General features: G+C 43.5%; 1 protein-coding gene across 2 annotated transcripts in view; it reads left to right on the top strand.

Moving 5' to 3' along the window:
- The window catches only part of sh3pxd2b (SH3 and PX domains 2B), a 272,944-nt gene that overhangs the window by 141,955 nt on the left and 107,079 nt on the right, over positions 1-23,910 (top strand). For both annotated transcript variants that reach the window (XM_080201640.1, XM_080201639.1), the window contains exon 5: positions 18,921-19,012. In XM_080201640.1, coding sequence (XP_080057766.1) covers positions 18,921-19,012 — 92 coding nt within the window. The remainder of the gene's footprint in view (positions 1-18,920; positions 19,013-23,910) is intronic.

Genomic DNA, 23,910 nt, shown 5'->3' with positions numbered 1-23,910 from the left:
TTCTCAGAGATGACTCAGATCTCACAGCCATATGAAAGGGTAATGACAATAAAGAATTTGTAGGCACTTTGTTGTCTTATTTTTGGAAGGCTGCACTGGCACAGCTGATTCTGTTCTGGGTCTCCTTTTTGTTGGTGACCTTTTGAGAAAGGCAGCTGCCAAGATATGGACAATGTTCAACAGCTGTGGGAAGGAGACAGAAAGCAGCACACTGGAGGCCAGTTAGCTTATTATTAAAGATATTAAAGCAGGTTACTTGGAGAAATTCAAGGTAATCAGGCAGAGTCAACATAGTTTTGTGGAAGAAAAATCATGTTTTACAAATTTTATAGAGTTGTTTGAAGGAGTCACGTGTTCTATGGATAACGGGGAACCAACAGATGTACAGTACTTAGATTTCCAGAAGGCATTTGATAAGTTGCAACATCACAGGTTATTGCAGAAGATAAAAGCTTATGGCAACATATTGGCATGTATAGGAGACTGGCTGACTAACACGGAACAGAGAATCAGCATAAATGGATCATTTTCAAGTTGGCAATATATCACAAGTAATGTGCCTCAGAGATCAGTGCTGGGACTTCAACTTTTTAATGCCTTTGGCCCCTTCATCAAGTTATGGTTGCTAAATTTGGTGTTGGTACAAAAATAGGTAGAAAAGTAAGTTTTGCAAAGGACATAAGGAGGCTGTAAAGGAATATAGAGAGGTTAAGTAAATGAGCAAAGATCTGGCAAATGGTGTATCAGTGTAAAATTGTTCATTGTGGCAGGAAGAATGAATAAGAAACATATTATCTAAATAGTGAGAGATTGCAGAACCGTGAGTTGCAGAGGGATCTGGATGTCCTGGTGAATGAATTGCAAAAGGTTAGTATGCAGGTACAGCAAATAATTAGGAAAGCTAATAGAATGTTATCATCTGTTGCCAGGAGAATTGAATACAGAAGTGAAGAGATTACATTTCACTTGTACATGGCATTGGTGACTTCTCGTTGAAATACTGCTACAGTATTGGGCTCCTTATTTAAGGAAGGATGTAAATGCGTTGGAAGCAGTTCAAAGAAAGTTTATCAATACCTGGAATGGGCAGGTTGTCTTATGGGAAAGATTGAACAGGCTATGCTTGTATACACTGGAGTTTAGAAGAGTAAGAGGTGACTTGATTGAGACATATGAGAGAATCTGAAGTGTCTTGACAGGATGGATGAGGAAAGGGTGATTCCTCTTGGAGGAGAATCCAGAAGTAGGTTACTCTTATAAATAAAGGGTTGCTCATTTAAGATAGATGAGGAGAAATGTTTTCACTCAGAGGGTTGAACTCCTGAGTTCAGCATTGCATAATTATTTGACTACAGGGCAGCACAATGGTTAGCATTGCATCTTGTAGCACCAGGGACCCGGGTTCATTTTGGCCTTGGGTGACTGCAACAGTTTCCTTCGGGTGTTCTGGTTTCCTCCCACATTCGAAGTTGTGCAGGTTAGATAGATTGGCCATGGTAAATTGGCCCTTAGTGTCCCAGGATGTGTAGGTTAGGTGGATTAGCCATGGTAAATATGTGGGGTTACACGCATAAGGTGGGGGAAAGAGCCTGGAAAAGATTGTCTATCAGAGAGTCATGGGCGGCACGGTGGCACAGTGGGAAGCACTGCTGCCTCACAGCTCTAGGGGCCTGGATTCAATTCCAGGCTTGGGTCACAGTCTGTATGGAGTTTGCACATTCTCTCTGTGTCTGCATGGGTTTCCGCTAGGTGCTCTGGTTTTCTTCCACATTCCAAAGGTATGCAGGTTAGGTTGATTGGCTGTGCTAAATTGCCCGTAGTGTCCTGGAATGCATAGGGTAGAGGGATTAGTGGGGTAAATGTGTGAGGATAGGGCCTGGGGTGGGATGCAGTCTCAATCTGCACTGTAGGGTTTCTATGATTCTAAGAGTCAGTGCAGACTCGATGGGCTGAATGGCCTTATTCTGCAATGTAGGATTTCTGTGATACTGTGACTGTAGAGCAATGTTTCCCAACCTTATCCAGGTGTGACACTACCTTAAGGCCTCAGAATTCATCTGAATCACAATGTAGAAATTTGGTATGGTGGGATGAGTACAAGAGTTATTGATTGAATGGGATGGGGGAAGGGAAGTGGGGTTGTTTTGGAGGCTTCAGTTACTGATTGGGAGGGGTGGAGGGGATGGTGGCGCTTGAAAGAAGTTGGACATGCCTCTCTTCCACATCCCATCAACTCCACCTTCGCACCCCTCCCCCCATCTTCTCCTTCATCTGAACCTTTTTGATTTGATTTGATTTATTGTTGTCACATGTATTAGTATACAGCGAAACGTATTGTTTCTTGCACTATACAGACAAAGCTTATATGGTGTATCATTGTAAAATTGTTCATTGTGGCAAGAAGAATGGAAGGAAAGGCAGGAGTGCAGGATGTAATGTCACATCCATAGCTAGGGACTAGAGAAAGATAATGTGAGGTAGGTCCATTCGAAAGTCTGAAGAAGTTGTTTATGAGTTGGTTGGTACCTTGCCTCCTACACCAGTTATACCACCAGCTCTCCCCTGCCCCTTCCAATCACCCTTGTGAGTAGAGTTGATATAAAGGCAGGCTTTCTGCAGCAAAAGCCAACACCTACCTAGCCTGTTTTGTTGCAGCATTATTCGGGTCTCAGAGAGCAGTCCATTAGGCCGTGCTCATCACCAAAAAAAACCCCACCAGGATTCAAAGAGGCTTTGCTGCTGTCCGAAAATAGTCCGAGCTTCTCAGCAACCAATGCGGCCTCAGAGCTCATGACCCCGATATCTCATCTGGGTCGCAACCTACAGTTTGGGAAGCCCTGCTAGAGTGGTGTATCTCTTCTGTCCACTGTGGGGATGTTTCTCTCACAAACCCTCTCGAACTGGCTTTTACCCATCCACATAGTTGTTTGATGGATGGCACAGACACATTGGGCTGAAGGGGCTTTTTCTGTGCTGTAAACCTTTATGACTCATGCGCAAAGACATCCTTCCAGACACTCAGTGTGGTTTCTGACCATCCATGGGGGAACCACAGACATGAGCTGTTATACACATTGACGTCTGATCAGCAGGAACTTCAAATGACCGAGTTGTAGAAACCTAATTACTTCTGCTGACTGAAATGTGTTTACTCAATAAATGACAGATGACAGAACCACAGCCCAACTGGTGCTTGGGTTACAAAATGGAATGGTTTTGAACCTTCAGCAAAATTATCCCTTGATTAAATCAATCTGCAGTCAGGCCACTGAACACAAAAGATTTACCATGCAGGCCACATCTATGCTTACTGGTCAATAACAGCACTGTGCAAATTAACTCGTTTTCGTGCTCTTCAATTTAATTGTGAAGTGGACAGAATTAGGGGAAGAAATACGTTTACAATTGCATGAATGTCGCTCCCAAAGATCAAAAGTCTCAGTCTACGAGGAAAGACTGGAGAAAAGGAAGTGTCTGAGAGGTGGTTTTGAAAAAGGCATATCTGTTATTGAAGGGAATGGAAAACGTACATCTGGAATATGACTCAAAGACAAATTCCGAGGGTAAGGCAGGGGAACATAGATTTGAACTCTTTAAAAAGTCTGACGTCAGTAAATTGTAATTCACACAATGATCATTGGACCTCCATTCCAGCATGAATGGAGATGAAGGGCAAAATCTTCCGGCTTCTCATGCCATTGGGATCTTCTGTTACTGCTGACAGTGCACCCGCTGATTTCCTGGTGGCGTAGGGTAGAATCAGTGGGAAATCCCATTGATAGCAGCAGGACCAGAAGGTCCTGCCACTGGCCAACAGTGTGCCACCTCCTGTCACCAAGAAACACACTGCAGGGAAGCCAGAGAATCCCACCTGTAGACTCTGCAGAATATTAAACCAATTGATGCTGAAGTGGCCTGCTTCATCTGTAACTATCTTCTGAACTTTGGATTCATGATTCAGTGACAATTTGGAGATCTTTTGGAGAACAAAAAGAAAAATAGGAGAAAGCATGGAAAGCTGGAGGGGGGAGAAAAGGAAGAAATTATTTTGGTTCATTTTAATGTTTCTCTTAAGGCCTATCAATTTGCCAGGAATGATAATAAATCCGAGAATTGAAAGAGTTGTAGAATCCAGCAAAGGAGGACCAAAGAACTGATCAGAAAAAGGAGACCAGAAAATAAATGTAAAATAGCAAAAAAAAATGGAAGAAACGGATGATAAAAACTTTTAAATGTATGCAAAAAGTAAAACATTTGACTTAGACAAATGTGGGTCCATTACAGACAGAGTCAGAATTTCTAATGATAATAAGAAATGGCAGAGAAGCTAAATGATTACTTTCTGTATGTCTTCACTGAGGTAGATGCAATAAATCTCCCAGAGTTATAGATGCAAGGTATTAGGGAACATGAGGAATTGAAGGAAATTAATATTTGTAAGATGGTCATGTTAGAGATATTGATGATACTTGATAACTCCCTGGCACCTGATAATCTACATCCCCGAGTGTCGAAAGAGGCAGCTATGGGTTTAGGAATGCATTGCTGATCATCTCCCAAATTTTATTGTCTCTATAATGGTTCCTGCAGGTAACAAATCTCACCCAACTATTTAAGAAGAGAGGGAGAGAGAAAATGGTTAATAACAGACCTGTTAGTTTGATGTCAGTAGTAGGGGAAATGCTATGATCTACTCTAAAGGATTGTGATTAATGGACACTTGTATAATAATGAACTGATTGGACATAGCCAACATTGATTTATGGATGGGAAATCATGTTTGACAAACCTGTTAGAGGTTTTTGAGGATGTTAATAAAAGAAGTGATGAGTGGGAGTCGGTGAATGTAGTATACTTGGATCTTCAGAAGGCTTTTAATTATGTCTCCCACAAAAGGTTGATTGGAAAAATTAAAGCACACGAGATGGGAAGTAATAAATTGACATGCATTAAGGATTGGGTTGACAGGCAGATAACAGAGCATTGAGATAAACTGGTTATTCTAGTGCTGGCAGACTGTGACTAGTGGGTTCCGCAAGGAACCCAGCTGTTTACAATATGTATCAATGATTTGGATGTGGGGATCAAATGTAATTATTCCAAATTTGTGGATGACACAAAGCTTGGTGGGAATCTGTGTTGTGAGGAAGATGCAAACCATCTTCAAGTGGTTTTGGATGGAGTTAGCGGGTGAGCAAGAGCATGGCAGGTGGAATATAATGTGGAACAAGGTGAGGTTATCCACTTTGCTAGGAGGAACAGATGTGTAGAGTATTCCTTAAATGTTAAGAGGTCATGAAGTTTAGATATATGAAGGGACCTGGATGCCCTGGTCAATAGGTCACTGAGGGCTAACATGCAGGTGCGACAAGCAATTAGGAAAGTTAATGGTATGTGAGCACTTATCGTGAGAGGATTTGAGTACAGGAGTAGCAAATCATAGAATCATAGAACTCTACAGTGCAGAAGAAGGCCCTTCGGCCCATCAAGCCTGCACCAACCACAATCCTACACAGGCCTACCCCCATATCCTTACATGTTTAACCCGCTGACCCCTCTAACCTAAGCATCTTAGGATACTAAGGGGCAATTTTAGCATGGCCAATCAAACTAACCCACACAACTTTGGACTGTGGGAAGAAACCGGAGCACACGGGGAAAACCCACGCACACACAAGGGGAATGTGCAAACTCCACACAGACAGTGACCCGAGGTGGGAATCGAACCAAGGTCCCTGAAGCTGTGAAGCAGCAGTGACCCGAGGTGGGAATCGAACCAAGATCCCTGGAGCTGTGAAGCAGCAGTGCTAACCACTGTGCTACCACGCTGCCCCAAAGTCATGCCCCTTTGTATAGAGCCTTGGTTAGACTGGACCTGGAGCACTTTGTGCAGTTTTGGTCCCCTTACTCTAAAAAGGATATTATTTCCGCAGAAGGAGTGTCACGAAAATTCACCAGACTTACTCCTGGGACAGCTGGACTGTCCTATGAAGGGAGACTGGGAAAACTGAGTTTATTCCCTGGGATTGGGAAAGAATCGAAGAATGAGAAAGGTGATCTCATTGAAACCTGCAAAATGCTTAATAGAATACAGGATTGCTGCAGGTAAGATGTTTCCCTAGAACCAGGGAGCACAATTTCAAAATAAGCCACTTAAAACCGAGATGAAGAGAATTTTTTTATTACCCAGAGAGTTGTGAATCATTGGAATTCTCTACCTCAAAAGCTGTAGAACTTGTGTCATTGAGTATGTTTAAGGTAGAGATCAACAGATTTCTCAATACCAGTGAGATAAAGGGTTATGACCATAGTGTGGACAAAAAGGCATTGTTGTGAAAGATTATCCATGATTGCATTGAATGGTGGAGCAGGCTCGATGGGCTGAATGGCCTACTCCTATGTTCAGTACAAAATCAAATTTTAAGAAGTGAGCATGAATAAAACATAGAAAACCTTTTGGTCTGCCGTTTCAAATGAGGGAGAATAAAACTTTACATCATTATTTTAAATTTTGTATGTCAGAGCGTTTGTTAGCAGGTGTCGGGTACTATTGGGAATCATTTTTAATTGTTGTTCCAACCTATTTCTCACCAAGTTTCTTCTGGTGCACTGCAGCTTATTTTTCTGCTGTTCCTCCCTGAGTCTTGAAGTGTACGTGGAAATAGAAATACAACAGCATATTGACATCTCTCTTCACTTCTTAAATGTAATCATTTATTAACAAACATGACCTATTTTCCACCCAAAAGACAAAATGCTGGAAAATCACAGCAGGTCTGGTAGCATCTGTAAGGGGAGAAAAAAGCTGATGTTTTGAGTTCAAATGATCCATTATCAAAGCTAGAAAGTAGGAGGTGTTTATACTGCAGGGGGAGGGAGTGAAAGATAAGTCAGACACAAAAACAAAGGGAAAGTCTGCTAATGGCAATCCATATAGAGAGTGAATGGCCAATGGCAGAGAAACTGAAATCAGAGGGTAAACTGTGACAGATGAAGATGTGAGGGGGGGGGGATGGGTGAGAGAGAGATAAAATGGAGGAAAGGGGAAGTGAAAGGGGGGATAAAATAAGTGGAAAGAGTGGGGGGAAGAAAATTAATGAAAGACAATAAAGAAGTAAAAGGTAGAAAACAATTAAAAAATAAAGTGAGAACAAAGGGTTCAAGGTGGGGTGGAGCTATCATCTGAAATTGTTGAATTTGGTGTTGAGACCAGAAGGCTGTAAAGTGCCTAATTGGAAGATGAGATGCTGTTCCTCCAGTTTGCGTTAAGCTTCGTGGAACATTGCAGCAGGCCAAGGACAGACGTGAGCATGGGAGCAGAATCATGTGTTAAAATGGCAAGTAACAGGAAGGTCAGAGACCCGATTGCACACAGACTGGAGGTGCTCAGCAAAGCGATCACCCAATCTAAGTTTGATCTCTCAGATATAGAGGAGACCACATTGGGAGCAGTGGATGTAATAGGCCAGATTGAAAGGGGTGTAAGTGAAATGCTGCTTAACCTGGAATGAGTGTTTTAGATCTTGGATGGTAAACATAGAAGAGGTAAAGGGACAGGTGACTTATTCTCCATGCTGTATTGCATGAAGTTGAAGTTACCACTTTGTACCCAACTGCTAATGTTTCCTGAAATCTGCGATGCCCCTTGTTCCCAAACAATATCCAATATTACATAACTCAATGAGCTAAATCCAGCATATAGTTACCACACCCAAGTAATTTACCCATGTTCTGGAAAACCATCTTCAGTTTCAGTGAAGACATAATCTTCTCAGTTCGAGTTTTTGATTTTAGCGGCTGCCCTTTTAGCAATAACTTGTTTTCAGGGGAGGCTGTTTTCTGCAGCTGGGTGTGGCTGTGTTGGTATTTACTTCAACTGTGTCCCTTGCTGCAGTTTTTGTGCTGTGGATACATTATTCTTTCCCTTTGGTGTTACTCAGCTTGTGGACCTGACTGTTTAGCATATAAGCACCAATTCCCTTATCTCTCCACTTTGAAGCTATCCCTTCAAATACACCCCATTGTTTTCCCCCAGTCATTTGGATAAACACTTGCATTTCTCACTGGTTTGCTAAGTCATAAACCAAAACCCCCATCAGACATCTGCCTTATCCAGTCCCCTTTTTATTTTATCCAAATTTCATTTTTTAATCTTAATTTACCCAAATATTAACACATTGAGTGTCCTTTTTTAGGTCAACTTGGTCAAAAGTGAAAACACAGTCAAGATTGAGAAAAAAAATTGGATAAAACTGTGAAACAAAGGGCCTGATTTTTACCATTGTGTCGCGCCTGTTTTGGGGCGCAAAAATGTGGTAAATTTGGGTATGAGGCCATTAACGCGATCTGTGTCCGCGTTCGCGCAGATGCCAACTTTACCGAGGCCTGGCTATGGCTGTGTTCTGATTCGTGCCCGAAACAGTTGCAACAGTGATTTAAATGCATTTCAATTGAATTAATGAACTGCCCACCCAACTTTATCAGCACTTCCCCCTTTACCACCATGATCGTCAATCCGGAATGGACGTGCTGAATGAAAGTCTGAATCAGGCACTCCAGCTTCTGAAGAGGTGAGTTCAGAACTTCCAGCGGCTCTTTGATCAGTGGTGGGGGAGGAGGGAGGGTGGGCCAGATCGTTCTCTGGTGAGGGGCGGGGATTGGAGGAGGGAAATCCTAATCATTGTCTAGTGGGGGGGTGGGGAATGAGCAGATCATTCTCTGGTGAGAGGCTGGGGCAGGGGTACCGGGGGCCGGGGGGGAGTGAAACCACATCATTTCTTGGGGGGGGCTGGGGCCAGCTCATTCTCTGGAGGGGGAAGGGGGTCAGAGAGGCCAGGTCATTCTTTGGGGGGTGGGGGGGGATGGTGAGGCCAGATCATTTTCTTGGAGTGCTGTAAAAGGCCAGATCATTCTCTGGGGAGGAGGGAGGCAGGTAAGAGGTATCTCAGTTGCAGGGTCCAGTTGCTGGCTGGTTGGGAGAGGAGGGGAGGCCAGATGGATCTCTGGTGGCGGGGTGGCAGGGGGATCCGCTGTCACTGTGCGGGCGATCGGTGAGGTGGAAGAGGGCACAGGGTTCTGATCAGTCTGGGGAGCGGGGAGTGGGTGGATAAGGGGGGACGGTGATGTCTATGGAGGCCATTGCTCCTGTTTTTTGCACCTGGGCTGCTTTCTCTGCTTTCTGCGGCTTGGGAGCGATCTGACACGGGCACGTTTTTCAAATTTTTTTCTAACTGCGCATGTGCAGTTCAGAGCTCCGATCATATTGAGTGTGCTAAGCCCCACCACAGCATGATTCAGACACGCAATTTTTTTTTCAGGTTAAGTGCGTATGGGGCGCCTGAAACCAGATTTCCAAGTTGGATCTGAATTGCGCCCAGATTCAGCACTTAGAATGAAAATGGTAAAATCGGGCCCGAAGTGTAATATTTGTGCAGATTGTTTAGTAGAATTCGAAACATAGGAGCAGGATGAGACCATTTGGCCCTTCGAGCCTGCTCTGCCATTCATCACAATCATGGCTAATCATCCAACTCAATAGCCTAATCCTGCTTTCTCCCCATAACCTTGATCCTATTTGCCCCAAGAGCTATATTTAGCCACCTCTTAAATATGTTCAGTGTTTTGACATCAGCTGCTTCCTGTGGTAATGAACTCCACAGGCTCACCACTCTTTCAATGAAGAAATGTCTCCTCATCTCCATTCTAAATGATCTACCCTGTATCCTCAGACCGTGACTTCTGGTTTTGGACACCTCACCATCGGGAACATCCTTTCTGCGTCTACCTTGTCTAGTCCTGTTAGAATTTTATAAGTCTCTATGAGCTTCCCCCCCTGAACTCCAGAGAAGACAATCCTAAGCTGGTCAATCTCTCTTCATACATCAGTACTGCCATTCCCGGAATCAGCTTGGTAAACCTTCGCTGCGCTCCCTCAAGTGCAAGAACATCCTTCTTCAGGAAAGGAGACCAAAACTGCACACAATATTCTAGATGTGGCCTCCTCAAGGCCCTGTATAATTGCAACAACACAACCCTGCTCCTGCATTCGAAACATCTCCCTAGCGAGGGGGATTGAATATAAAAGTAGGGAGGTCTTGCTGCAACTGTACAGGGCACTGGTGAGGCCGCAGCTGGAGTACTGTGTGCAGTTTTGGTCGCCGGACTTGCGCAAGGATATTTTGGCCTTGGAGGGAGTGCAGAGGAGATTCACTAGGCTGATACCGGGGTTGAGCTGTGAGGAGAGGCTGAATAGACTGGGCTTGTACTCGTTAGAGTTTAGAAGAATGAGGGGAGGTCTCATTGAGATGTATAAGATGATGAAAGGGATGGATTGGGTAGAGGTGGAGAGGTTCTTCCCGCTCAGAAAGGACAGCAGGACTAGAGGGCACAGCCTCAAGATAAGGGGGGGGTGCAGTTTAGAACAGAGTTGAGGAGGACCTTCTTCACTCAAAGGGTGGTGAATCTCTGGAATTCTCTGCCCGTTGAAGTGGTGGGGGCTACCTCGCTAAATATATTTAAGACGTGGGTAGATAGGTTTTTGGTAGGCAAGGGGATTCAGGGTTATGGGGAGAAAGCGGGAAAGTGGAACTGAGCCACTTCAGATCAGCCATGATCTTATTGAATGGCGGGGCAGGCTCGAAGGGCTAGATGGCCTACTCCTGCTCCTATTTCTTATGTTCTTATGAAGGCCAACACACCGTTTGCCGCCTTTACCGCCTGCTGCACCTGCATGCTTTCCTTCAGTGACTGGTGTACAAAAGTATTTGAAAGGCGTAGCCTTTTGTTCTTGTGGTATCAAGTATGGAAGCAGGGTGAACATTCTCTTTCTGTTATAAAGGCAAAATATTGTTACCTTGATATTAATGTAGAATTTCATTCTCATGAATTTTTTAATTACCATTAATGTCCCCCAGTTGCTTAACATGTATTAATTCAGCTGTTCTCTTGAATTATTAAAATGTGGCAAAATCTGATTTCTCCAAAGGGTTGAAGAACCCATGAGTTTTTAAAACATTTTTTAATGTATAATGATTTCTGATTTATAAAGGTGGCAAGAAGTAAAAAGCACAACTCTATTTTCATTCACTACTGCTTTGTAAAATAGCACGCATTGCTACCAAGAAGGACTTATTCTTACATTACTACACTTCGTTAAAAATACCTCATATTTCATAATTAATATTTTTGTGCTATTACTGACAAGAACATTTGCTTTATTTTTCTCTTCTGGATGCTTTGCCAAGCATTAATAATACATAGTGTTCATGTTCCCTACATTGAATTTTGATTGCATTGACTGTCTGAACCTCTCAGTCTTTGAGAAAGTAAGCAACAAACTCGAGTCCAAGGACAAATGTTTGAACTGGAGCTGCAGTATTCCACTTTTGCAGGAAGAGTCGACAGAACATATTGACTTTGGGAGTGTCCTTTAGAATGTACTGGATTTGTATTCAATACAGTTTTCCTCTGCCCTCTGACCAGACAATTAGTGTAATGCTCTGTCATGCTTTTGGTTCAAATACATCAGTAAAAGCCTTTTGCCATTATGTGCTTCCCCTGTCTGCCGCATCTCAGCAGTTTCTTAATGGTTGAGGTCACAAAGGTGACAGGACACATATATTTATACTTCAAGAGCTTGTCTGGAAAGCAATATAAATTAACATTGTCTTTCTGTATATACAAGATCTTGCTAATGATCCTTATACAGCTAATCCTTATTGTCTGAGGCATTGGTTTATAAGTGGTTGATGAAAGTCATAGTAGAAGATGGAGAAGAGCGAATTTGACTTGCTATGGGTGGTGGTAAAGATTTGTGCTGGAGGGTTAGAGAAGGAAACAGTTCTAGCATGTTGGCATGAAGCTGATGCCTTTAACTGGTGCACAGGAGTGATTTCCGTGTGTAAAAAGGCAAATGGCAAAGGATTTCAATCAGCATTTTGGCTTTACCTGGCAATTCATGAGTTTTCCAGCCTTTCTGAAGATTGCCAGAGTCAGGAAGACCAAAGTACAGGCAGGGTTGATGGAAAATGGACAGGCCGGAAGCTCTTTAAATACTGGAATAGGACAACTGCCTTTTTGTCTAAATGAAAGGCCCTTTTATTGAGAATGTTTTACCTTGGAGTTATTTGACTTTGATTTACACTTCCATACCCCCAGCCTTCTCAGCAGCATGAGAGCAGTTCTACATTGGACCTCTGCTTGAGCGCAAGACAAGCAACAACACTGACACTAACAGGAACAGTAAGATGTCTCGCAACACCAGGTTAACGTCTAACAGGTTTATTTGGTAGCATAAGCTTTCGGAGTGTCAGTCCTTCAAGTGACTCACTCATCTGTGAGTCTAAAAGCTTGTGCTACTAAATGAACCTGTTGGACTTTAACCTGGTGTTGTGAGACTTCTTATTGTGCTTACCCCACCCAGCATCAGCATCTCCACATCATGGCTAACAGGAACAGCAGGATCAGCAGTCTTTTCCTTAGCCTCCTGCTACTCCATGGGACAGAAGGGGTGGATACAGAGCTCCAGCCTGAAGGAGGCGACATTCCCAACACAGATTATACAGGCAGAGGAAAAGCTTTCTGGACATGACTGAGTTAAAGTGTCTTAGGAGGCTTCGGGCTTCTAAGCAGCTTGTTGCTGACTTCCTGCAGGAGTGGACCGGGTGGGCACATGCTGCCAGTGATGGTCAACGTCACCACTGGCCTGAATTTGTTTGTCTCTGGCTTCTTGTTGGCCAGAGACGAACTGATGCTGTCTGGAGGATTTCACAATCTGATGCCAAGTTTGCCAGGGTCACCCCTTAAAACCACTTTGCACTGATAGGGTCAGACAGAATTGGAGGGGCCTTGAATTTGCTTCCATGGCTGGATTCTCATAGATTGAGGATATCATGGATTTCACATTTCCAGCAATCAAGGTGCCTTCAGATTATCCACGAGTATTTGTTTGATCGAAAAGGATTCAATTCCATTGTCATTCAGCTGGAACGTAACCACCTGTCTGTTATTATACATGTCTGTGCAAGATATCCAGGCAGCTACCACAACTGGGGGGTTGTACAGTGGTTAGCACTGCGACCTCACAGTGCCAGGGCTACGGGTTTGATTCTCAGCTGTCTGTCTGTAGTCTGCATGTTCTCCCCGTGTCTACATGGCTTTCCTCCGGGTGCTCAGGTTTTGTCCCACAGTCCAAAGATATGCTGGTTAATTGCATTGGCCATGCTAAATTGCCCCTGAGTGTCAGGGGGATTAGGAGGATAAATACGTGGGGTTGCGGGGATAGGGCTTGGGTGGAATTGTTGTCGATGCAGATTCGAAAGGTTGAATGGCCTTCTTCCGAACTGTAGGGATTCTATGAATGACCAAGCATCCGACAGATTACCAATTTCCGATGCAGCGTCCTTCGCATGGTCAGCGTGCTGATCACTGGAAGATCTCCCTCAGTTCTCTTCCTATTCCTGGAGTTCCCTTCTGTAAGGAGAGAAAACAGCAGGTTATGAATGCGAGAACTTGATTGTGATGAGAGGGTTCAATGAGAAAATTTGTGGAGTAATGACTGGGAGGAAAGTTTGCAAGATGGGAGCGAGATGAGTGTCAGCCTTGACTGCTCACCTGGGGATGTGTGGAGATACATGGAAAGAGAGGAATGGGTGGAGCTATGAGTCAGGTTAGCCTGTGGAGTACTTTGGACAAAAAAGCTGGTGAAATCAGCATGAGGGGCTTGGAACTGCATGTGACTTGCCACTCACCTTTCCGTCCATAATGGTGGCATTAAACCTCTGCAGGCATTGCATTCAGGAGTGTGGAGGAAAATACAGACACCTGATGGGTCCCCTTGTCACCCTGAAATTGTAAATTGTGCTTTATATGGGGATCTCTGTAGCCCGAGCACTGACACACTGAAAGAGACCGCACTGGAGGGGAAGTTTGCAGGTGGAAAAGTTTGGGATACTGTTAAACTAGCAATTGGCCCCGCAGTTGGCCTTTGTAGCCAAGATTTTACTGATGTCTTTAACAGATGAGTGAACTCTGCCTGACACAACAGAAATTGAATAAAATGTGAATAATGAATTAGCTACAGCTCATTGAATGAAGTTGAGGTTCACTGGGGACTTGTCTTTCTCTTTGATATTTGTAAAGGTGCGATCTGCCTTGTTCATGGGATGGCATAGAAACTTTACAGCAGTGAGAACCATCATTTATATGATTTCAGGTTTATTTCAACAAGCAATTTGTGGTCATTTTAGTGTATTTAGGTGGGCATACAGTTCAGGCTTGTCGACTTTGATCTCTGCTACTCTTAGGGTTTTCAATTTCCACTACTGTGTGCCAGTATTTAACGATAGTCAGACTGAGTATGTTGTTGTGATCCCCATAGTGGCCAATAACTCCTAATAAGCTATTTGAATTTCCAGAAAGTGGCTGAAGGTTCCCACGGCAAGATTTCAGGTTGTAAAACTCTTCCTGTAACAAACTCAAAAGATCATTGACTGAATATTTGTAGGTGAAATAAATTCTGATTACAGATATGTTTTCCCTATTTAATTTTTAAAATGGCTGAAAAACCTTGCTACAGTTATACTTTACCCCATCTCAGGTAAAAACTTCATTCCCCAGGAACTAACCTAAAGCTATTCTTGGCTCTCAATGACTTGTTACAATTTCTTTTCTTGTCAGATAACTTCGAGTCCCCAAATTGACATTCATGCTAAGTGTTATCCTGGCGATTACCTTCTTTAGCCAAAGTTAGGCAAATCTTCTAGCCTTGTTTAATTCCTTACAAACTTGGTCTCTTCAATCTGAGCATAAGCTTCCACCTGCATTCTCTGTTGTGAATAATAGAGTAAGAAGTCTCATAACACCAAGTTAAAGTCCAACAGGTTTATTTGGTAGTAAACACCACTAACTTCTGCGCTTTGCTCCTTCGTGAGGTGAGTGGGAGTTCTCACCTGACAAAGGGGCAAACCCCGAAAGCTAGTGGCGTTTACTACCAAATAAACCTGTTGGACTTTAACATGGTGTTGTGAGACTTCTTACTGCGTTTACCCCAGTCCAACGCCGGCACCTCCACATCGTGAAAAATAGAAACAGGGACCCTCTAGCACAGTGCTCTCTCTGTCAGATTCTTGTAGACTGACCTGTCTGTGAGTTTCAAGGATATGTTAAGAAAACCACATAAGCTGATATTACCATAGCTTTTATATGGCTGCCCCCTCACAAAGCTCACCTCGATGACAACATGAATCACAAAGGCCTTATATCTATGCAGAAATGATAATTAACACCCTTCTAAACTGCAACCACCATTCTATGTTGGAATTACATAGACAGTTTAAAGTATGACGTTTAAAGAATAGGGTTTATAAAGTCTGAAATTCCAAACATCATCCCACAAAACTTTTAAGTTGAAGCCTGGAATTTCACTGCTGAGTTGGGAGGGCAGAGTTGAGACATTTCTTAGTTCCACAGAGAGCGATCAGAAGCTGGATTTTTTTGTTCCATGGTGGTGCAGTCCTTTGGAAGCTGGGCTGCATGACCTCGGAACAAGTGTAGAGGCTGCTGTGTTTGGAGGCAGGCTGGATAGATGGTCTCACTTGGTACTCTGGCACTGTGTGAAAGTTTTTAATAAAACATAAAACAGCCCTCATCCCATTCATGCCCTGAATTTCTAAACATGCCCTACACCCCATTCAGGTTAACCCATGCCCAGCTCTCATGGTCTTCATGCTCTCCATGCCACATTATGCCTCTCACATCCTCCTTGCCAATCTATGTCCTAGCCCATGACCTCATACTCTCAACATATGACACTTTGCCCATCCTCTGCACTCTCTCATATCTGCCATGCCACCTCATGCCCCCACCCAACTCTTTATCATCCCTATGCTAACATGGTGCCAATTCATGCCAGCCCATGTCTCCAACCAGTATCCTTTTCCTTGACACCTATTGTGCCAACTCACCCTATATCTACCATGGGCACATCTCAGAAGAATGTCTGTTGCAAACTTAGGGTGAGATATTCTGGCTGTTCACGTCAACAAGATCTTGCGTGTGGGGTGGATTCAGCTGGAAATCCCATTGACAGCGGTGGGACCAGAAAATCCCACCACCGATCAATGGCGGTCTGCCTACTGCTGCCGAGAAAAATAATCTGGTTAATTGTTAATGCCCACTCACCTGGTTATTGCTAAATGAGTTCAAATTGCTTGTATTTTAGATCGACGTAGAGTTGTGAATATTATAAATCTATCAGTCATAAGTTGCTAGACTTCTTACAAGACTGAGCTTGAAATAGTCATTTGAATTAAGAAAGCCTCAAAATGTTTGGTAGTAATTATTTAAAACTAAAATTTCCATTGCTACAGTACAATAGTCTGCATTTCTTGAATTGGTTAGCAGTAAATGCCGCAAAATTCAGCTCTCTAAATCATAAAGGATTTATGTGCAGTTTTCTCCAAAATATTTTATGTATTCTTAATTTTGTGTATTCATAAATGTTGATTTTTCCTCTTATTTTAGTGAACTGATATGCAGGCATGAGGCAAGGAAATTAAAATATCAAAACTATTTAAAGTTGAATCTGAATAAATGACTTAAAATTTGCAATATTCAAATGTTAGCTATGGTCCTCTTATCCTATTGAATTATATTCAATGATTAAATAAATAAAGGCTTACCTTTCTATAGCACTTGATCATATCATGTCAACAACCTTTAGTTTTTGAGTTGGATTAGAAGGTAGTTGTGTCAAATGACATTGTCCAAACTAGACATGCAAGGAAATTTTAGTTCTCAATCTAGATTGGATTTGATTCCCAGATTCCAGAAATAAAAGGCTAGGGACCTTAAACAACCCGGTAGGTCTCTTAAAAATATTGATTTTCTTGATACAGGGACTGAAGAAGTTGAAAAACCAACCTAATCACAGAGGAATTCAACTGGTATTTTTGAATTGCTCAAATAACCTTTTTCGTTATTGGATAGTGCTACTCATTGATTTTTCACAAGAGCTACAATCCCAATCAGGAGTTCTCTTGAGGGCTACTATGTTCCATGTATTGATGAGATATGGGTCTACACAATGAACCCCTGAATTGAATTATGGAACTGTGTGAATTGCCAGGAAAAGACTCCGCCAGGAGGATAGCTGCATTGGAAGCTGGAATATTGCCACCTCTCCATTTGCTTTCCTTTGCTGGATCGAGGAAGGGCGTAACACTAAATCTTATTGTTGTCATCGCTGCAAAACCGGGGAAGCCAAGGCCAGAAAGCACACGAAGCAGCACGTTTGTTGATAGTATTGAAATGCACTAGGGCTACAAAGATGTCAAAATGAATAATACCTCATGTTTGTCTAGTGCTTTGAATGTGGATAAAGATCTTATATCCGTCCAAGGTGTCCTGGAACAGAAATAAATGATGAGCTAACAAAGGAAACATTGGAAGAGTTGGGGAACGATTTTAAGATGGGTCTTAAGGGCAGTTGGGGAGGTGAGAGGCAGAGTTGTTTTAGGAGGAACCTGGCTGAAGGCACTATTAACAGTGAGTGAAGTGAGAGATGGAGGCACAAGATGACAACTGGAAGTGAGAGGTACGCACAAAACCAGAATCTGAGGAAGGGAGTATTGGGTAGTTGTGTTGGTTAAAGTTAGAGATAGCAATAAATGGGACCGTGAAAGAATTTAAACAAAATGCTCAGGTTTTAAATTGGGGATGCTTGGGAGCCAGGAGCAAGCATACATCAACAAGAAAAGGAGTGATGGGTGAGCAGAACTTTGCGCAAGGAAGATATAAGTTTTGAATCAACAGAAGTTGAAAGAATATGAATAATGGAAAGGAGCCAGGAGAGCACAGGCAGATTGGAGCCTCAATGTGACAAATAATGAGTATTTCTGCAGCAAATGGGATAAGATCATCTCTTATGGGGGTCAAAGTTCAATTTGTGTTTGAAGTAGGAAACTGAGTCAGATATGAACACACTGGTTTATGATATCCTCTGAACCCTGCAGTATGACCATTTATTCAGTTACCATTTATTATTTTTTAATATTTCCTGCATACTTATTTGGAAGTAGCAGATGTACTTGCCTAATATAACTTGTAAAAACTAGTTCAGTAGTGATTGAAAATGTCACCATTTTGTATGTTATTCTTGTACTGTGTTGCTATATGATATGTATACATGTTATATATGTGTACGTAAATTTTATATATGTGCATATAATGTATGTATTTTCTATGTTAGATATTTGTGTAAATGTATATATACTTGGGTGTTTATGTATTATACATGTGTATATGTTAGATGTGTGTATAAATGTGTACATATATACATATATGTTTGTATGCATGTGTATATATTTGATCCAGCGGTGCACACAGTGATTAGCACTGCCGTCTCACAGCGCCAGGGCTCCAGGTTCAATTCCGGCCTCGGTTACTCTGTGTGGAGTTTGCACATTCTCTCTCTGTCTGTATGGGTTTCCTCCGGGTGCTCCAATTTCATCCCACGCTACAAAGAAGTGTGGGTTAGGTGGATTGACCATGCTAAATTGCCCCTTAGTGTCAAGGGGATTAGTGGGGTGAGTATGTGGTGTTATGGGGATAAGGCTTGGGTAGGATTGTTGTTGATGCAAGCTCGATGGGCCGAATGGTCTCCTTCTGCACAGCAGGGATTCTATGATGAGAGATTTATGGCAGATCAGTATTTTCACAATGGGGGAATAGAGTGCAAGGTTAAAATCTGTTTGTTCAGAGAGAGTCTGGAGAAGGAATGCATATTTTACTAAATTCCAAAACTATGGAGGAGACCTGCATTTTGATGCATTAGGTTCATGATCTCAATTTGGACAGAAATGAATTTCCTTTAAACAGACGATCATAAAAATCTCATCTTGTTGCTTGTTGAATATTTGCAGGCCCTTATCCGATTACCAGCCCATATTTCTCAGTGTGATGAAGTTCTGCAGTTCTTTGAAACAAGACCCGAGGATTTAAATCCACCTAAAGAGTGAGTATGTTGTAGGAAATTGCATCTTACCCAGTATTATCGTTGAATTATTCAATGTCCTCTCGTCACTGACAAGTCCAGAATCGGGTTCTGATTTTAGAAAATCCACACGATGTTAAGGAAGAGGTTAAGGTTAAAAAGGAAAAGGCATATACCTTGTCACTTACTACTTTGGACAAAATAATGTATTGTTTTTATATGTTTTGTTCTGCCTTGATCATTTTACGTCATACTGTATCTTCAAAATGAGTTACATTTTTGCTCAGATAGAGAAAATCAACCGAAAGGTTCCTGTCTTCTGATCTTCATTCAGTGATTCCTGGTTTAAAGTGGCATTGGTGAACATCTGGTGACAGTCTGTTCAGATGTGGTGGTATCCAGGATTCACTAACTTGTGACCAAGCACACACTCATTTTCTGAGGTTGCGTGAAAAATAATCACTTGGTTGATGTAATTTAGGTTGCCCAGTGTCCACGAAACCCAGCTGGAGTTTCACACTTTTGGGAAAGGTAAAACTGAGTAGATTTGGCAAAAGAAAGGATTAAGACAAATCTACTGTTCTTTATAATACCCCTGGTTCACTCCATTTAATTGTAATCTTTTGTGAACCATTTCATGTTTTTCACCCCAGAGGACTCTGAGCTCATCTATTTATTTAGCTGGATTGTCAAGACTCTGTTTTCACATCTCACTGGTAACTGATGACCATGGGGATTCAGGGTTTGGAGTTTTGCAGCCCAATTTGGCTGGAACGGAGACAAATGGTTGGAAAAAAAGAGTGACGGTGATGTCATGCAGTCAGATGCCTGCCTCTGTTTCAGCATCAGTGACATCCGCTAGGGTGGGGGGAAGGCAAGTGTGGGTCTCCAAATTCTCTCACATTCCCAAACAGACCATTTAAGCACATTAAGGGCTTGTTAAAAACTGGTCTCTGGAAACATTCTGCATTTTTCTGGATGTGCCCAACGCTTTTTAGCTGTCTGCTTCAGACCAGCTGAAGGTGCATTAGGGGACCACACAGTGGAATAGTCATGGAGGCAAGATGCTTCCGATAGGTTAAAGGACTCACCCCACTTTGAAGTTAAGTTGCAGCAGCCCATCAAAGATCAAGGGAAGAACCAGGTGTTTTGCCAGTTCAGGTGTCACATGGGCATTGGACCAGTGGTCACAGCTAGTTTGACTCTCCAGCTGAGCACCAGGAAGGGCACTGATCAAAATGAATACTGAGGCCTTTGAAGATGAGGAGCAGAAATCTGTCCAAGGAGGGACAGAGTGCCAGGCATCTGGAGGTCAGAGGAGAGGGACAAGGGGCAAAATGGTGAAGAAGACAGAACCCTGAACACCGGTTCTACAGGCAGAAGCTAAAGACATAACTGAGAATCAGTTACAAAGGAGACTATGACTCTACATGGATTTTAGTAAAGCATTTGATAAGGTCCCTCATGGCAGGCTGGTGCAAAAACTTAAATCACACGGGATAAAGAGTGAACTAGCTAGATGGATTCAGAACTGGCTTGGCCATAGAAGACAGAGGGTAGCAGTGGAGGAGTCTTTTTCTGATTGGAAGTCTGTGACTAGTGGTGTCCCGCAGGGCTCTGTACTGGGACCTCTGCTGTTGTGATATATATAAATGATTTGAAAAAAGATGTAGCTGGTCTGATTAGTAAGTTTGCGGATGACACAAAGATTTCTGGAGTTGCGGATGGTGATGAACATTGTCAGAGAATACAGTAGGATATAGATAGGCTGGAAAATTGGACGGAGAAATGGCAGATAGAATTTAATCCAGATAAATGCGAAGTGATGCATTTTGGTAGATCTAATGCAGGGGGTAGCTGTTTAATAAATGGCAGAACCATCAGGAGTATAGACACACAGAGGGATCTGAGCGTGGAAGTCCACAGACCCTTAAAGGTGGCAGCACAGGTGGAAAAGGTGGTGAAGAAGGCATGTGGCATGCTTGCCTTTATTGGATGGGGCGTAGAGTATAAAAGTTGGCATATGATATTGCAGTTATATGGAACATTGGTTAGGCCACATTTGGAATACTGCATCCAGTTCTGGCTGCCTCGCTACCAGAAGGATGTGGAGGCTTTGGAGAGAATGCAGAAAAGGTTTACCAGGGTACTGCCTGATATGGGGGGTCTTAGCTATGAGGTGAGATTGAGTAAACTAGGGTTGTTCTCCCTGGAAAGACAGAGGATGAGGGGCGACCTAATAAAAGTTTATAAAATTATGAAGGGCGTATATAGGGTGAAGCTTTTTCCCAGGTCAGAAATGACAAACACAGGCGCTCACAAGTTCAAGGTAAGGGGGGCAATGTTCAATACAGATATGCTGGCGACGTATTTTACATAGAGGGTGGTGGGGGCCTGGAATGCACTACCAAGCAAGGGGGTTGAGGCAGACATGCTGGGATCATTTAAGACTTATCTAGATAACCGCATGAACAGACTGGGAATAGAGGGATACAAATGGATGGTCTAGTTAGGAACGCCATGATCCTTGCAGGCTTGGAGGGCCAAAGGGCCTGTTCCTGTGCTGTATTGTTGTTTGCTCTTTGTTCTCTTGGTGGATGGTCATTCCCATCTGTGACCTCGTCAGCTACAGACCCTCTGTGGCGTCTCTCAGTGGGCTGCATGTTGGTACTTCACCAAGGGGACAAATGCCCTCTTCACCAAGGCTGAGCAATTCCTCAGATTCACAACTGATGCGTATTGCAAGCTTTGAGGGTACGGTGTCCCTCTGTTGCGTGATGTTCTGCAGTACCCTCCTGCAAGGGTCTTGATCATTATTGTTGTAACCTCCACAACGTGGCCCTCCACAGGGATTGTGAGGGCATGAAAGGAGAGCTCATCAGAGGAGGAAGAATTGGAGAGAGAAGGCGATGACATTGATCAGAGAGCTGGAGCTGCTGCATGATGAGGTGGCTACCTACTGCCAACATCTGGAAAGAAGACCTTCCTCCTCTCTCTGGTGAATGACAGGCCACCGAATCAAAGAACAAAGAACAAAGAACAACCCAGCACGGGAAACAGGCCCTTCGGCCCAACGAGCCCGCGCCGCCGCATCGCCCTACACCTATTCTACCCTGCATGTCTACGAATGGGACCCTACTCAGTCAGATTCAGGGAAGAAATAGTGTCAATTTGGTGGAAACCAATTAGCCTAAGAGCACATCTTTGGGGTGTGGGAGGAAACCGGAGTGCCCGGAGGAAACCCACGCAACCACAGGGAGAATGCGCAAACTCCCACAGACACAGGCCCAAATCCATGTATCTGCACAGCTAGCAGTGCTAGTCACTGAGCTGTTGTGGAGCCCGTCTATCGGTCCAGGATCAAGCACACACACCGACATGAAGTACTAGGCCACTCCTGGACTTCCAAGAGCAGCCCACGCACAACCCGCCATGTGCATGCCCCTCGCTTGACACGAGGTGGACCTCCACCTGTGGAATAAAGACAAAACATATTAGTTGTACAGCCTGCCCTTCCGGTGTCTCCCGAGGTTTACCCTATTTAATAGCCCCTACCATATCCCTCCATTCCCGTTTCACTCATATGCCTATCTAACTGCATCTTAAACGAGTCCAACGTGCCTGCCTCCACCACCCTACTCGGTAGCGCATTCCAGACCCCCACAACTCTCTGTGTAAAGAACCTTCCTCTTACCTCCAAATTATACCTCCCCCCCTCACCCTTAATTGATGACCTCTTGTGTTCGTACCCAGTCTAGGGAGCAGTCTCTCACTATTAACTCTATCTATTCCCTTCAGTATCTTATATACCTCTATCATGTCCCCTCTCAATCTCCTTCTTTCCAAGGAGAATAGCCCCAGTCTCTTCAGTCTCTCCTCGTAACCCAGTCCCCCCATGCCAGGCAACATCCTGGTAAACCTCCTCTGCACCCTTTCCAGAGACTCCACGTCCTTCCGGTAATAAGGTGACCAGAACTGGACGCAGTACTCCAAATGCGGTCTAACCAACGTTCTGTATAACTGAAGCATTAGACGGCAGCTTTTATACTCTAAGCCCCTTCCTATAAAGGCTAACATCCCATAAGCCTTCCTAACAACGTTCTCCACTTGTGACACAACCTTCATGGATTTGTGGACCTGCACTCCCAGGTCTCTCTGTACATCTATACTCCTAATCGGCCTACCTTTTATCACATAACTCCTCTCTGCATTATTCCTTCCAAAATGCATCACCTCGCATTTGTCAGGATTAAATGCCATCTGCCACCTATCTGCCCACTGCACCAACCTATCTATATCCTGTTGTATCACCTGACAATCCAGTTCTGTACCCGCCAACCCTGCCATCTTGGTGTCATCAGCAAACTTGCTGATCACACCACCTACTCCCTCTTCTAAGTCATTTATGTAGACTACAAAGAGGAGAGGTCCCAGTACCGAGCCCTGCGGCACACCACTGGTCACTGGCCTCCAGCCCGACAAGGTACCCTCCACAACTACCCTCTGTCTCCTATTTCCCAACCAGTTCTCAATCCACCTAACTACCTGGCCTCGTATCCCATGCGCCTTAACCTTTTCTACCAGCCTACCGTGAGGGACTTTGTCAAATGCCTTACTGAAATCCATGTAGATGACATCAACGGCTCTCCCGCTGAATCGCTGTGACGTTTCACTTTCCAGTGGTACAGTGGAATGTTTTGGTGCAAACACTCTGCCCCAGGCTCTGTAGTGGCTACTTTGAGTGTCTGAGTGAGTCCCCCACTTCATCTGACTCCACTCCTGTCCTCATTTGCTATAATTGCTCACAAAGCTCCCAGGAAGACAGTGGATATGCTTTAGGGATGACCTCAAAGCATTTCTAACAAGATTGAACGTTCCCATCAATGCATTGGAATTCAAGATTTGTGACTGAAAAATTG

Source organism: Carcharhinus amblyrhynchos, chromosome 13 (assembly GCF_965287045.1).
Source record: "Carcharhinus amblyrhynchos chromosome 13, sCarAmb.v2.hapA, whole genome shotgun sequence".
Taxonomy (NCBI): domain Eukaryota; kingdom Metazoa; phylum Chordata; class Chondrichthyes; order Carcharhiniformes; family Carcharhinidae; genus Carcharhinus; species Carcharhinus amblyrhynchos.
The sequence above is the reverse complement of the archived record's forward strand: the minus strand, read 5'-3'. Positions and strand labels throughout refer to the sequence as shown.